Source organism: Mytilus trossulus, chromosome 9 (assembly GCF_036588685.1).
Source record: "Mytilus trossulus isolate FHL-02 chromosome 9, PNRI_Mtr1.1.1.hap1, whole genome shotgun sequence".
NCBI lineage: Eukaryota > Metazoa > Mollusca > Bivalvia > Mytilida > Mytilidae > Mytilus > Mytilus trossulus.
The window spans coordinates 33,518,730-33,536,461 of NC_086381.1; the positions used below are offsets into that span (position 1 = coordinate 33,518,730).

General features: G+C 30.6%; 1 protein-coding gene across 4 annotated transcripts in view; it reads left to right on the plus strand.

Annotated features, from left to right (window-relative positions):
- LOC134685601 (uncharacterized) overlaps positions 1 to 17,732 on the plus strand; it is a 61,612-nt gene that overhangs the window by 22,805 nt on the left and 21,075 nt on the right. The window contains exon 1 of one of the 4 annotated variants that reach the window (XM_063545501.1): positions 8,146 to 9,197. The exons of the other annotated variants lie outside the window; for them this stretch is intronic. Coding sequence (XP_063401571.1) covers positions 9,036 to 9,197 — 162 coding nt within the window. The 5' untranslated portion in view covers positions 8,146 to 9,035. Of the gene's footprint in view, positions 1 to 8,145; positions 9,198 to 17,732 lie in introns of those variants that run through there. 4 annotated transcript variants of the gene reach the window in all.

A 17,732-nucleotide genomic window follows, 5' to 3' on the forward strand; every position in this document is an offset into this window, starting at 1 on the left:
TTGTGTTTAGTGACGAAAATATCCGAGGACGGGATTATCTAGTTGTGTTGAAGACTCATTGGTGGCACTTTTGTTTCTGATGACTTCTCGGCATCACTTCCGACCTTTGCATGGATGCAGTTTATGATTTTTTTCTATTCAATTTTAAGCCACACTTTAGTTTTTGTGCCAATGATAAAGTTATAAATAATGTAACAATTGATTATAGACCAAAAAAGCTAGCCTTTTTTTTTCAAGTTCACTTACATTTTGCGAATTACTGGTTTATTGCAATGGTAATTTTTTATCCTCGTTTTCAAAGATTGTCTTTTAGTTTTGGCTAGTTTTAGGAGTTATTTTTGAGACGCTGTATTAATAGTTTTAGCTTTAAATCAATTCTTGATATTTCTTGTTATCTGTATAAACTTTTCAAAAAGTAAAATCACAAAGAAAAATGTACTCTGAGGAAAATTCAAAACGGAGTCCCTAATCAAATGGCAAAATCAAAAGCTCAAACACATCAAATGAATAATAACTGTCATACTCCTGACTTGGAAAATGTAGAAAATGCCTTTACCAAGCTGGATTGAACCTGGTTTTCTAGCTAGCTAAACATCTCACTTGTACGACAGTCGCATCAAATTCTATTATATTGACAACGATGCATGAACAATACATCTCTAAATATTCTTATTTCTGATATCGCTTCCGCCATCATTCTATATAAAAATAAACCAAACAGACTGCGCTTTGTTTAAAATCTTGATGATAGCTTGTCAAGTAGGTTAACAACTTCCTGGTTAAGATAAATAATTCTGAATATCACCTATACAATGTATATTATGCTAATTACTTTTTAGTTCAAAAGTTTTTTCCATATTATGTCACAAGTTATTTTTGTATATATAAAAGCAAATTCTAAACTGTATACAAAATAAAGCGTTTTATTTGAGTAAACAGCACTCATTCGCTTTTGTTGAATTGTAATTTACAAAGATAGGAGCATAGAAGAAGATAATGTGGCATGATTGTAAATGAGAAAACTATCCACCAAAGAACAAATGACGAACATGTAAGGACTATAGGTCACCGTACGGCCTTCCACAATGAACAAACCCCACATCTTGTAGTGATATAGACCATTCTGTCTTAATTTGGCTTGATATATATACTTTCAAGGCATTAATGAAGGTCATTTCTTGGTTAATAGGTAAATTCCAATATGGGAAAAATCAAATTTGTATACATTATTAGAGATCGAATAATTTATAGAATATAAAATATTGACGTTTAGTAAACTAATTATCTACTTAGGCTTGTACTCAACATGAACTTTTAAACTTTTTAATATTGTCAGCGATGCAAATAGTGTTACAGACTTTCATATTATTTTTAATTGCCGTGCTGAAACCATGTACAATGATTATCAAATCAATTATCTCAGATATTAAGTTTAAAAGATCAAAAACCGAGCTTTTATTTTCTTCATACGGATCAAAATACTTTAAAATCTACAATTTTTCAATTCAGCTATAATTGCACATGACGATTTTTAATTGGCTTTACTCTAACCTTCGGAGACTATAATATAAAATAAGAATCTTCGTTTAACGGTACATTTTGTCCTTCGGAAGTAACAAACATCCTTTTTGTTGATAGGGATATCGCACTATGGTTACCGGAGTTGTGAAATCAGAGCAAAATTTGTCATTGCTGGCTTTTATACAACTGCTTCATTGAAATTGTTTTTTTTTCTTAGATTATCTTTTCTCTGCACTTCATTATTTTCATGTGATAAAATTGATTTTTATCTCATAATAATGGGATGGTATTACCAAAGAAGTATAATATTAAATCTCTGGTATAACTCAATAATTGCTTTTCCCATTGGTAATGTTGTACTTAGAAATTTGGTTTACTCAGTATGGATTGTCTTTACTTTGCAGAACGTTATTTCAAATCGGTTCGTTTTGGTTTTTATGTTTCCACACGTTACATATGTGGTACTATGCTTCCAATCTTTTGATCTTGAGTGAAATTATTTGATAGCAATTTGACAATTTTAACTACATGCTCTTTTATGTCTCTAAAGCTTCTGTTGCTGCTCTCAAATTTTTAATGTGTTTGACTTCCGCGCTTTGGCTCTTGTGCAAATTTTAAAAGGTTATACAATACGTGTTATAAACCCTGAAACTTTTACCCTGCAGTTATAGTATAGCTCTTTGGTGATTTCATTTGAAAGACTCCCTTACGATAGGAGTGTTCATTATCAAGAAAGGAGGGTCAATTAAATTCTCTGTATGGAACGCTTCAATTTTACAGTAATGAAAGTTGAAGCAATATAGCGTGAAAAGTAAAATAACAAAAATAACGAACTCTAAGGAAAATTTAAAACGGAAAGTCACTTAACAAATGGAAAAAATCATAAGGTCAAAAGAATGGAAAACAACTGTCATCTTCCTGACTTGGTATACAGACATTTCAGTGATGTAGAACTGCACATTGCAATGTTTATCGAGAAACAATTATATACATATAAATAATCCAATAAAAAACCGTAAATATGTTAACGAAGTATGACTTTCTGTGAAATAAAGACTATTGGAAAACTGTGATCATTAAGAAGCGTAAAAGGTGGTGACACCTAGTTCTTAATAATCAATGATTACCGTGATTTTGTTTGATTTTCTATACGTTGTATGTCCTATATCAAACTATAGATTTAATCAGTAAATACACATGCAAACATTGATCTTTGTCAAATAATAAAACTTAATTTTAGGTAAGCTGGTGTTATAATAATAGTTATGTCAATGTTTATATGTTGCTAAGCCAGGGTATACTTTCAACTCAGCATGGAATCTATATTGAGATTTGATTAAGAATGTGTTCATGTACTTTAATATTTGTTAATTAAAGTACTATTTCAACATGCTGTGCAAGGTCTATTTTTAATTTTTATTATTCGGGGATTTTTGGATGTTTTCTCTCAAATTCTTAATTCTATATTTAAAACTACATTTGGAATTTTTCGTATTTGTGATTGTTTTACTGTAAAAAAATTAATTAGTACTATTTGTTTATGTAATCAAAAGAATGTTTTGTAGCCACGAACGCGACCAGGGCTACTATCAGGTGGAAGAACTGATGTTCCCTGTTAGTTTTCTTTGTGTAGTTTTGTGTAATTTGATTGGACGTTTTTTTTTTCATTTGGCAATGTTGTTGTTTGTCTTTTATTAACTCTACTTGCGGCTTTTGATTGTACCCTAGGTATTCAAATTTTAGTCTATTCTTGTTTAGCTTTATTCACTTATATCCTAAAGTTCTGGAGTTAATGACAAAACTTATGTCTTATGTATTCTATATCTTCTGAAAACAACAATTTTCTTTTTTCTTATGATTTGCCAACGAAATTTTCATAGCGATTAGAAATGTTTGAGACGACTCTTATTGGGGCCTTTTATAGCTGACTATGCGGTATGGGCTTTGCTCATTGTTGAAGGCCGCACGGTGATCTATATTTGTTAATGTTTGTGTCATTTTGGTCTTTTGTGGATAGTTGTCTCATTAGCAATCATACCACATCTTCTTTTTTATATCATGAATATATTTTCTAGAGATAACGAAATTGCATTTATATCAGTCAATGAATATTTGTGATAGAGTTTGGTCAGTATAAGCTCTTTGTTGTTTTGTTCATAGATCAGTTCGTTAGGTTTCACGTTTGTATTGTTTTATGTTTGTTATTTCGGGGCCTTTTTAAATAGCTAGCTGTGTTGTATTTGTTTTGCTCATTGTTGAAGGCCGTACAGTGACCTATAGTTGTTAATTTCTATGTAATTCGGTCTCTGTGGGAGAGTTGACTTTTGAAAATCCTACCACATCTTTTTTTAATATCTATTCTTGAGAAACAAATTTTAAGTACAGGTGCACGTTTTGAAAGCGTGAATCTATAATTGATATACTCTTGTCACGTTGACGTCTTTGTCAGGGTTTTTTTCTATTCGGAAGCAACATAATTAAGTGTTTAATTGATAGTAAATCTATGTCACAGTGTAGATACTATTCTGTACGCTATCCGGAAGTCGCGATTTTCGAAGCGAGGATTTCAAACTGGCTTACAGAACGGTTTTGTTTTGGTGCTTTTTCTCATCATTTGTTTACTCCTATATCTATAAAGTGCTTCGCACATCTTAAATGTATGTATAACATCATAAATATGAGTAACTGTAACGAAAGCATGCAGTAGAATATAAAATATTCGCGTGCATCACACCAACTTCATAGAAAAAAGTGAAATCGATTGACAATTTTGCTCTCGTAGTACAAAGCAAATAATCTTTTATTGCGAATATTTGCATCAGTTTACAGTAAAATATATACTGTTTCAATATTCCTACCGTATTTAAGTAGAATGTTCGTATTTCAAATAAAAAAATATGCTTTCCTTGAGGTTCCCAAAATAAATTACTGTACGATCAGTCTAAAACTGACTGTATTCTAGTAGCGATTTCAGATTTTTGTCTGTATGACCAGTCGTGATTTTGAAGAAAAAAACAACAACAAATGGAAGTTTTTTAACGACCTTGACTGAAAAAAACGGCAATTTGAAGGTATATACGTGTCTATGTGATATTATGATTGTGTCCATGGAACTATATAACGTGTAATTTCTTTCATCAGACAATACAAATATATTTCTGATGATTTTTGTAGACGGCAAAAAAAGTTTTTGTTCCGTCAGTCTTACTTAAAATCAAATGCCTAAAAAGCAATACATGATTCGCTTGTGGACTGTATTAGTGTGTCGTTGCAGTTATCTGTTTAACCTGAGACTACTATAACACATGTGTTATAGTAGTCTCAGGTTTAACTATTACATGTTTAAAGACTATTTACACCGTCTACCGTTGATCAATTGGTGATTACATACATCAAGCCTGTCTCTTTTAAAATGACAAAAAATAGATAGAGAAAGCTTTGTTAAAAAAAATTAGGTATTGAGGAAAGAATTAACGAAATTATACCCCGCCACTTCTATAGTCCATGTTTGGGAAAAAAATAAACCACCAGAAAAACTAAATTATAGGTGCACAGGGGCATCATTTAATAACGAATATGAGAAAGTTTTATTAATACTAGTATATGGTAAGTTTTTGAAAGTTGCGTATAGTAAGGGGGTACCACCCAATAAGGTAATGGAAAAGTCCATATCATGGAAATTAAAAACTGATGATTTTTCGAAAAACCAAAATAAGAGGTACACAATTGAATTAAATAATAAGGAATCTGAAAAAAAAGATTCATTAAGTTATGACAAGTGTCTGAAGGAAGTTGTGGATATAAAATAGGTACGCCCAATATAAGGTTAATATGACAAACTCCGTATTTACGATAGAGAAACATCAAAAATATTTTTACAAAATATTCGAAATAGAAGGTCCATAGTACATTAATAGATTACAAATGGAGCAATTTTAGAAAAGTTTAAAAATTGGTTTTGGAGGTCACGGTTGGGAATATCTGATGGGTGCCCCCATATAATGCAATGTTCAAGTCCGTATCTTATATACAGAGACCCCATAAAATATTCTTAATAAAATAAGAAATACATATCTTTTTTTATATAAATAAGGCCGTTAATTTTTTCGTTTGAATTGTTTTACATTGTCATTTCGGGGCTTTTTATAGCCGACTCTGTGGTATTGGCTTTGCTTATTGTTGAAGGCCATACGGTGACCTATATTTGTTGATATCTGTGTCATTTTGATCTCTTGTGAACGGTTGTCTCATTGGCAATCATACCGCATCTTCTTTTTTATATTTTTTATATTTATGATACGGAATCCGAGAAAAAAATAATTAATAGTTATATGACCAGGTTGTTGGTCACCTCTGTCATCTTCATTAGTTTCGGGGGAAACTAGCGGTAGTTTAGATAAAGTCCAAGTCGCTGGAAAGTTTTCATATTATTTATTTCACATCCATATATTTCAAATATCAAAACATCACTGAAAAACAACATAAAAACAAATATAAAATACAAATTCAAAAGACTGATTGATATACGGAAAAGGAACCAATCAAATATCTTTTTATTAAATAATTAATTCGCGTTTTGCAGAAAGCGGGGATTACAGATTCAAAACATGCTTCGTCAAGAATGGCTTTCGGCAGTTATCACTTAGTGTCAATTTATCTATATTCTTTCTTACAGAACCTTTTATCATAAAGACGGATATAAATCTTTGATAATTAATCTGAATGAAAGGATTATAGTTAAGTGTAAAATACAAGTAACTTTTGAATAGCGTAAAATACAATAAACTAATAAATTATTAAAACGCAATGAGGACTCGGAATAATTGATAAAAAGCAAATATTATAAAAACATACAAAATCCTAAATGTGAACTTTGAACGAACAATTGTCGGGTCATAGTTATACCAGTGACGGATTCAAGAAAATTGGGATCTGGCGGTTTGAAACTCTTTTTTTCAACTTTCAATGCATTTGTATGGGAACATATATTTGGAATCCTCTTTTCTCCTGGATTGGACCTCCTCTCCATTTAAAAATGTCTGTAAACACCAATGTATATTAAGTGGTTAATGAGGAGATGCGCTTGCAAAACCGGCGAAACATGTTGTACCGGTCCAACGGACGAACGGAAAGACGGATTCATTATCACTATAAACCATCGCTTTACAAAGTGGTGTACAATTGAGTGTGAAAGAGACAGATCTACATCCAAAACAAAGTGAAGGAATTGTGATCAATTATAGGCTACAGTACGGCCTCGAATGTTTGTAAATTCATGCATTTTTATATAGTAACAATTAAATCTGTGTGTTTGTACAATTTTTTAAGTATAACGGAGGACATTTCTGAAACTTCTATAAACAAACAAACCTTCTTCTTATTTCAGCCACATTCAAACATCCTTATACTTAATGTAGTAAGCCGAGTACACCCTATCAAGCTAAAATATGTATGAAAAGTTTACAGGATGTAAATTTATTAAAAATATATTTGTGTTATAAAGAAAAATGCCATCTTCTAATGTATCGTAAATAACTTTGAAATCACTACTAGAATACAGTGAAATAACGACTGATCATACAGTTTCAAAATATACAAGCGAGACTGATCGTACAGTGAGAAATTCAAACAAGTGTAATTTTCTTATTTCTGGCTTCAAAGATCTGGCTGAAACTTCTACCACCACCTAAAATACACTTTATCTAGTAAATTAAGTCTGGATTTTACGTTAATTTGTACAGTAAGAGTGCAAAAAGATTGTTTTTAGTTTCACCAACTGATTTTCCTTAGTGATGCACTTGAAAATCTCTTAATTAAGGCAAAGATTCGAATAATGAATGTGCTAAATTTAATTATAAACCATTTGTGAGTATCGATGTCAGCTGAATTAATCATTAAGCAATGTACAGATGAACATCTTACCGTTTAATATAGTATATCCAACAAATTTAAAATGTGATCCAAAAAGTTCTCGCTTCGAAAATCGCGACTTCCGGAAAGCGTACAGAATAGTATCTACACTGTGTATGTAAGTCATCAGTAGAACTGACAAAATTTTCACATTAAATACAATCGGTTAAATTTTCATCGAATTAAAACTCATTACATGTCATACTTATCGAAGCAGAAATCTTTACATTTGAAAACTTCTTTCATCCGAACCGTTTGCGTGAAAAAATATAAGTCAACACATTAGAAATCCTTTCCTTCGCAATGTTATATTTCAAATACCGTTTAAATTGAAAAGTCTAAAATTAGACATTTATTGAAAAGGAAAATGTTATTCGAATAAATATATCTTTTCAACGTTTTAAATCTTAAATCCGCATACTTTCCACTCGATTTATAGAACGCCTATTCTATCTAACAACGCGTATACTTGAATTATACTTAACAACTGTTGTGATTAAATTCAAACTGCGTCCATTTATGACACAAAAACTAACTTAAATTGATGAGCGTTCTATACATAGATATTCACCGAATTTATCAGTCGGTCGTATTATTTGCTTATAATGAGGAAAAATTGAGAAGTAATCCGTGTTATTCTACCAGTAAATGTTGGCGACACGTACGGTCACGAGGCTTTGATCTATACGATAACTCCGCTATGTTGTTTTGATCTAATGGGCTTCCACTGATTTCGAAGTACGTCTCCAACAGGGTTTAAATCAAAATACGTTTATCAGGCTAAAACCAGTATACTTTTTCTCGACCATGAAAACTGTCGTTGTTCTTATTTTTTATTTCTGAAACATCTTGGAATGTTCATGCATTGTTTCTTCTGCTTGGAACATGAATAACATAATTGAACGTTCAATGGAGTTATACATCAAACTCAATTTATCAAAGCGCAATTCCAAATACAGGTGTCAATTCAAAATAGGAAACATCGGAGTTTAACGGGAAACATCGGACTGTTGTCAAAGAACGAAGCCTGTAAATTTTGAAATAAGGATGAAAAGAAAATAGACTATGGTTATAAAAAGGATAATTTAATACTAATATATAGAAGAAATACTTTCAACGGAAGTGATATTTACCTATGTGGAATGAAAATGCACATGCTTTTACGACAACTGTGAAATAAAGGAGGTGAAACCTTAATATGGTAACAATACAATGCAAATAAAATCTACTTTACAATGAAAATATTTAACTTTAATATCCTTTGCTTATTATATATTTTCGCTCGAACTGGAGAGTATAATCACTTCTATCGATACAATAAGCAATGGAGAGTAGATATATAAATAAAAATACATTAAATATTTTAAGCTTGATATATTTGCAAACGAACTGAAATTAGTTAAATAACACACTTTAAAGAGTAAATTTAAACGTCTAATTGAGAAGACATCTTTAAAAGTTTATGAGGTCGTCGATTTTAGTGGACAATGCAGTTGACAAAACCTTTCACATGCTAAACAAGTGTATGTATATTAAAAAAAGGATTGGAATATATATAATGGATGTGAATTTTTAAAGTACATGGTTAATGTATTAAAAGTATAATGACAAGTGTGGAAACGAGAAAACTTCATTTTGCGCCCACGATGGTGCTACAAACGGAACGTTTTCACATTCTTAATGCGAAAAAGCCTGTTGTTAAATTGAAACGACTGAGGGAAGTAAACTTAAGAGACACCAACAGGAGAATCAGGGAACTTATTAAGGTAATATTGATAGCAACGTGTGTGTTAGTCTCAATGGTCTGTATTGCACATGACTGTCTGTAACTTAGCTTCAGATTTCGATAACTTAAACCATTTTTTTAAAGTGTAAGAATTTTAGTACCGGAAGTTTTTTAATATCATATACTTCAATCTGATTTTCTTAATTCTATAATGTTTCTAATCATTGACGGTATTTTACATCCTGAATATTATTGTTTTATCCTTCACGAAGCCCATTATTTTGAAAGTGTCCCTTAACTATCAACGTCTTTTAGAAGGCAGTATTCATTTTTTAATATATTATTGTGTTGCTAAAGGCCATAATTATCGTTCGGTAGTACTATAGGTTGAAATCAAATCGGACGAAATGTGAGACGACACAACAATGCAAGCTTTGTTGTGCTGAAGAGGTTATTAAGAGTGTAAGAATTATACTAGTCTTTCGTGAAGACTATGAAGTCAAAGAAACTCAAAGAAACTCTTCGATGAAACATTGCAAATGAGAGTGGTTATCTAACATATCTTGATTTTTAATGGCTGTCTTAACTAGATGACCGATTGTACAGAATCTTCTAGTTAAGGCACATCCTATTCGTAAATTTAAAATGCTTGTTTTTCACTTCCCTTTTTAGTTTGTAAATGGTCCATCAAATGTATAAGATTCCTGTTTGCTCATTTTGATTTCTTTTCTGTATGTAAAAAACAACTTCATATTTTTTTTTATCAGGAAAGAATACTTATAAACAGAAGGATTATTGTTTTTTATCGCATTGACTGCTTTGGTTGTTTTCATCGATTATGGCTTAAACGTGTTGTCGGTGCTGAAGACTTTTAAGCAGAGAAATAGTCATGTACATTAAACGTGTTTTTTCTTAAAGTTTAATATATAAGTGCAATAGACAAACTTGTTATTCATTTTTTTAACTACCGCAAAAGACTTAAAAATCAATTAATCATAATGCATTTGATTAAATCAAGAAAAAAACCTAGTGCTTTGTGTGTTAATGTACACTTATGGCACGTTATTGGTGATTATTTGGTATTAAAGGAACCCTATACTAGTAGTTTCAATAGTTTCTACAAAGCAATTAAAAAATATATATTAAACAAGTATTTCAGCAAACAGTCTTTAACGTGACTGTGTAATTAAAACGCAAAAGTAATTATTCATTTTCATTTCATATTGTATACATTTACTTATAAAAGACCTTGATATGAGATATTGATTTCGGGTTAATATGCTAACATGGTCTGTGATCAGTATACATAGATAACATTCCAGAACCATGAAGAATATTCCTGTAAATTGAATTTAATTAAGGTTTCCAACGGTATTTTTAATTGATTTCGACTTCGAATACAACACTGGTTTTCTTGTATTTCAAAGCATTACGATAATAGTTGAAATGTTTTAATATTTTCCATGTTTTCTTTGATACAACTGGACCGTTAAATATGGTCTAACAGAATTGTTATGGTATTGCCATTTTTCTAGATCTGTAATATTCTCTAATAGCGTAAATAACAGGAAATATTACTTTAATTTACAGTTTTCCCTATTTTGAACAAATCCGATAAGATTATACTACCATAAAACTTGGAATATATGTTTCACTTTTAAGTTCTAATGAATCGAATTTCATGGAGTTTTCGATATCAAGCATATGAAATAAAAAGTTTTGGCAGTTATTTGATTTTTCACAAATTTTTATTTTAATTAAGTCAAGATGACAAAATCTAAGATAATGGTTCTTTTCTTGTCAAAAACACTCTAAAAGAAAACTAAGAAACATGCTTCAGTTTTATATAATGTTTTTATGATTTTTGTCATTACCAAGTGGGGAGTTTATACATAATATGTACATTTCGTTAAAATATCTGTAAACATTTCTCTGTATATGAAATAGTCTAAGGTTTGATTTTAAAGTTAGAAACCAAACACACTCATTAATACTGTGACGTAAGTTTTGCATACATAGGTAGCATTTTCATTAAAGGTTCAGAGCTTTATGGGCCGAGGATTATAATGTAAAAAACGTAACAGTAACTTGTCTGTATATGAGGCAAGGATGCTCGTTTGGTCATTGTATCAAAATGTTCTAAAAGTTTAATTCTCTTTTTACTTTAGACGATTTATAGCTTTTTCAAACTGGACGTCTATTGTTGAAAACTTCAACAGTTCCGATGTAGTTTATATGTGTCCAAGGAGGAATTAAGAGAATGTTACCCTAATGTCCCATTTTTCGTGTTTTTTGGCTTATTTCCTATTTTTTCATGCCATCCTTATTTTGTTAGTGGACCTCATCTCTCCTCTCTTGTTGAAAATAGTGAACCTAAAATTGTTGATAAACACATTGTCTTCACGTACTTTGTTTATATCATACACAAAATAGGTTATTAAAAAGTATACATATGCCATTCGTGTCATAAACATAGAAAACAAAGCAATTTCAATTTGGACCAATTTACTTATAATTATGATCTTGGACAATTGTTATATGTTAGAAAATGGTCCCATTTAAGACGAGAAGATTTATTTTGATTATAGAAAGTGGTATATACACGACAATAGTTTCAGATTACAAGTCATGCAGATGTCAAATTCAAATATTTTAGAACACTCTTTAAATAATTATAGCATTTTACTTTTAACAATAAGGCGAACGACGCCTTTTAAGAGTTTCAATATATGCATGTTAAGATATAGATAAAGCATAATATTCCTGTTTCCTATCTACCCTTTTAAAACAGTATATGCTTGGATGCACGCTCCACGTAATGCTTAAAAAAAGTTTCGTTACTTTGAAATGATAATTTATCATGGATTCGTAAAGACATTAGATGTGGTAGGATTGCCAATGAGACAACTTCTATCCGCTAGTCCAAATGACGTTGATGAGAGCAACTTAATGTCACCATACGGCTACATCAATAATGAGCAAAATCCGTACTGTATAGTATGCTATGAAAAGGTCCCACAGGACAAAATGTGAAATAATTCAAATAAGAAAACCAACAAGCTAATGATTGACAAAAAAAACCCGAACACATTATGACAGACAACAACAGAATAGGTTCGAATCATAAAACAATTATAATTTAGCCATTTGGACTTTTGTTGTATAAAATAGTAGCATAGTGTTTTAACACAAAACAAATACGATTAGTACTCGTGGTAAAGATTCACATAGTAAAAAAAAGTTCAGAAAGTAAGATGACTTTTTCCACTGTACGTTTTGTAATTGATTACTATAATTTAATTCTTACAGTACAATTTATAGTGATCTTATTGTATTATCTCTTCGTCCTTCAGAATAAAGAACCATATCTTACATACCGGAGTAGTTTGGATAAGATATTGGGAAGACTAAGTTCATTGATTTTATATTAATCATTGTGGTTAGTGACTTTTTACCTTAAGTATACTTAAACATACTTTAAGGTTAATACCTGACAGATCATTCTGCTTTGTCATTGGAATTTGTTTTGTCGGTGCAATGTGTTTTAATTTCATTTCCATAAGATCTGAAAAGTTGCATAAAATAGTTGGCTGGAGGAAAAACAAATTTCACAAAAAGAATCGGGGGGGGGGGGGGGGGGGGGGACCTTTTAATTCTATGTGAGTTGATAAACTCTCTCTGTGCAGAGTAGAGTGATTTTATTTATAAATGCCTACGGAATTTGAAAAAGTTTATTCGAAAGAATTTGACCGAAAATTGTACGATCTTAAAAAGTTATTTTATGAGGATATATTTAGTATCGATTAAATAACATACCGAAAATCAAAAATAGAAAAAAAGAAAACATAATATATAGGCACTTCAATATTCTGAAGTGAATTCAAATTAGAATGATAGCCCTTAATATAGCTTTATTGTTGTTATCATATCATTAATACAAAGTGTAGTGATATTTAAAGATTTTGTGTACTAAAGTACAAAAAGTTTTATTTCCCATAGCAGATACTTGTTAAAAGACAGGTTGTTTACTATTTATAAAATGGTTTAGGAAAACTATTTAGCAAGTTGTAGATATATAATACATCTTAACTTTAAATGAAATTGAAATGAACATGGCCTACTTATCCTGGAAAGTAATTTTAGAGAATGAAAAATATCATGAAGAAATAAAAACAATTTCATGTCTCAAATCTACAACGAGAAACAGACTTTTCTTTAAACTTCGTATTTTTAATGGAATAACATTCATCAGGTATACTTGTGATCACAAGATGAGAAAGTCAAACATTAAAAATGATTAAGAGGATACAAACCAAAGGGATAGATCAGACCCCCTTTAAATGTCTACTTTGCCTGAGGTAGTTGCAATCTTGATTTTAGAACAACCAAGTTAGTTTATTAACTGGAAATTTATAGACAAAATTTATCAATAGCATACTTGTACATTAACGCTTGCTACCTGGCGCACGGTTGGTACCATAGAGGACTGATAGTTCACCTTCAGTAAAACTGACCAACATGTTAGTACACAACACGTATTCCAAGTGATTCCACGCGCATATCACGTGTTGCTTGGACAACCGTCATCATATACGCTCGCCTTCATCATATACACTCGCCTTCATCATTTACGCTCGTGACCAAAAGTTAAGGTTCGTAGTCTAGAGGTAAAATAGGATAAATCATGGTAAATGTCTTAAACATCTTTGGAATACGTAGGATATATTCATTGCTCTCGCCCCATATGGAATTTACTGACCCCATATATACACTATGTAACTAATATTAACATGAAAAAAATAGATTGCGCTTGTAAAAAAGAAGTGGATTATACGAAAGAGACAATCAAAATTAACTCGACGACGCGAAGAAAATAACAAAAACAATGGTAAAAGTCCAATGTTAATAACTGGGGTTGTTTTAGCCAATCAAAATGTATATCAAAAAGCTGTTCTATCTTTTCCGTGTCAAATGAAAAGGCAGACGTCATATCCTTCTCTACCCGCTGGTTTTTATATAACATATTCATAGTTTATCATATTCTCGTCTCGATACGAGCCTACTTAAATTTAATATTAAGTCATCTTGCTGAGTGTGTTGTTTGTACACTTATGTCCTTTTAAACTTGTTAAAGCCACCTGAAAATATCTACCTATTTCATGTACTTTATTGTCCATGCACTCTCATGGATTTCTATGGTTTGCGAAAAATTTGAAACGCAAAAAATGTTTTTCTATAATCCTGTTGTGAAGGATATAGAAACAAGTCCTATCGGTTATTTTTTAAACTGTGTCAATTATTAGCATAAAAACATGAAGGTAAACGTATAGTCGTCCGTACCTTACCAATGTTGCAATTCAAAATTCTGTTTTTTTTCATTTTTACTGTTTTGATAAAATTAAGAAGATATCAAGTTTTAAACATTTAAAATAATGATCCTAGTTCGCCAAAGGTCGTTAAATGTAAAATACGTTTTAAACAGGACATTTAATAATATTATACATAGATATAAAACAGTTCAAAATGTATATCATTGCAATATGTACTTATTCAAAGTTATAACATCCATAAAATCGTACAAACACTGAAACTATTTTTTAAGTTTGTTTGTCTCGATGAAGCCTGTTTTTGAACAATACACATTACAAATTACAGGGAGTGGCTTCAAAGGACCCTTCCACATCAATAAATTTATACCAAATCAACATTTTAAATATTTTTCACTTCAATTAAACACGAATGCTTATATCGTTTTACATGCGAATAATTTTACATACTATTATACATCTATATTTTAAAATTATTCATTCATTTCAAGACCTAACACGTTGGAAATTGATGCATTTATCTTTACATCGCTTGAATTTTAATTTGTAGTTCTACTAAACGACGAGTTTAAATGCTGAAGTCATGGGAGATGTTTTGTTATTAAATCATTTGTAGCTTTCGTTCAAACTAAAATACCATAAATAAACTGAATTAAATTAAAGTTTAATCTTTGAAGACTGAAAAATGTCATCGATATCTACGGTAGAGAACGTTGAAGGTATACTAAACCTTTATTGTTCAAACTCCTCAGCAAATTATTCATTAGTTCCCTGTTTTCAGTCTGAAATGGCTCTATTGTTTAAAAGTCGGCCTGAATACCAGAATATATAAACAGAAAATGTATTATTAGTCCTTTTCCAGACATTATTGTAATACTAGACAAATATTTTGTCGACAATCAGTGCGGATCTGTTTCAGCTCTTTTAGTTTGTTTTCATGTAGTGCTGTTATATGACTGTCTAAGGTTTTAGGAGAAAAGAGCTCATACCATTATTCATGTACCGAACAGGAGCATGCAATCCAGTTGCTGTAGTTGGTTCATGTCTCCCATTGTTGTATTTCGTTTAATGTTTTGAGTATTTATCAGGCCGTTAGTCTCACTTCAACTGTATCATGTATGACATACATTGGTGTTTGATAGATTAGTAAATAGTATGGGATTTGCTCATTGTTGAATGCCGTATGATGACATATAGTTGTTAACATTTTGCCCGTAGGTCTCTCTTCTATTCATCTATGCATATATAATTGACATAAAAGCGAAGACTTTGAACCATCAAATTCGTGTTATATATAACATAACTTCCAAATTTGCAATATTGTAACATACACTATCATGAAACGCAAAACATCTTAAGAATAATTCGATTTCAAAAGATATAGTGTACATAATGCATAATAGATCGCTCAAATTGATCTATTTTGTCAAATAAATTTAAGATCTTTCACTTTTGGTAAATCCTGAATATTATATTTTTTTTTATTATATCAAGCTACAGTACACTATTTTACGATGCACACTTTAAAGTAGCAAAGATTGAAAATGTCAAATATAGACAACATCTCAGTTGTAACAGTAAAGAAACAGCCTTTCAGATTTGTACCAGTAATAATTATAATTTGTTGGTTACAATTTACACTTTCATTTGATTACTTTTGTACATCAAAGTAGGATACATTTTTTTTTTTATTAGGAATGAGGAAAATATATTATTAAAAAATGCAAAACAAATATTACAACAAAAGCATTTTTCCGAAGCAAATGATAAAAAGAACATATTAACATCATTCACATGCCTGTCGGCTCTCGGGCTGGTATCATGACCTAGAGCTGATAAGGGGTCTGATATGAAAAATGACATGGTATAATCTATATACATCAAGCAAAGAAGAAAACAATATACGTTCTCTACTAGTATTTGGCCTTTTTTAAACTTTTTTGGATTCGAGCGTCACTGATGAGTCTTTTGTAGACGAAACGCTCGTCTGGCGTGTTTACAAAATTTAGTCCTGGTATCTATGATGAGTTTATACACATTGTAGATAAAGCAACATTGCACTTGTTACATAGTGCATCGTGAGGGAATACCCGTGCATTAAATCGTTATCTTTGATCTATGTGACTTTGATTCAAAAATTGTTATAGAATGACTCTTATCTGCACAATTCATCTTTTTAATGAAAATCACCTATTTTATTCTGTTAATTATTAGAATTCACAATTATTATTTGATATTGAAAAGTAATTTCTATACAAAGTTCGGATTACCACTCAACAAATCTCAGATGAAACAAACAATATTGTGGTGGGTTTTCCCTTTATATTCATTACATATTAATTTTAAAAGAGTCTTTAAAATTTTATAATTTATATGTTCTAAAACATGTTAAAGCTTTAAATTGTACAGGAGTGCTTAGTAATAAGCGTTGTAATTCATCGTGAAGTTATCCGTGAGAGTGACATGAAATTGAAAACAAATATTTAAATATACGGTGCAGTAAATGTCAATGGCACTTTCGTTAACAAGTATGTGTACTCCAAAATTCCCCCTAAGATTTAACTGCATAACAATATAAATAAAACCAATAACAAATTTAAACTTCTTAAATCAGAAAATAATATTAAAATTGGTCTCTAAAGATGTAATATGAGCAAACGCTAGGTCTGTAATTATCTAGAAAATGAAATTTAAAGTTCAGATCTTCTATTCTTCGTGAAAGTCTACAGCTCATATTAGATTTGAAATCATTGCTTGTTCTTACCAAAGTGAAAAGAGAACGAGAGAGATCCCAGGATATTTTAGACATTACATTTTTGATAAACTTGCTCAATATCTGAAGGAAAAAATGAAAGGGATCCTTCATGGGACACAACAACACTTATCTAGGCCTACCACAGCAATCATAATTATTTGTGTAGTTTAAAATCATTGCAGTCTGTTTCTATCAAACATCTGTGAGCCACATTAAAATGGAATTCAGTGACACTTTTTACTTTTTATACTTCCTTTTCGTAAAATAGATACAAAAAATTCGAAAAAAAAATGTATTTTTGACCTTGTGGAAATTTATTTAGTTTAAACAGATATTTCATTATCGTTTTGATTTTACAGTTAAACTGTAGACAAATATTGTAGGTTTCAATTATCATTTTACTTACAGTACATTAAACAGGTCTATAAAGTTTCAATTATAATTTATGAAATTAAACATTTAAAATTCCAACGATTGCTTGATTTATTTGAAT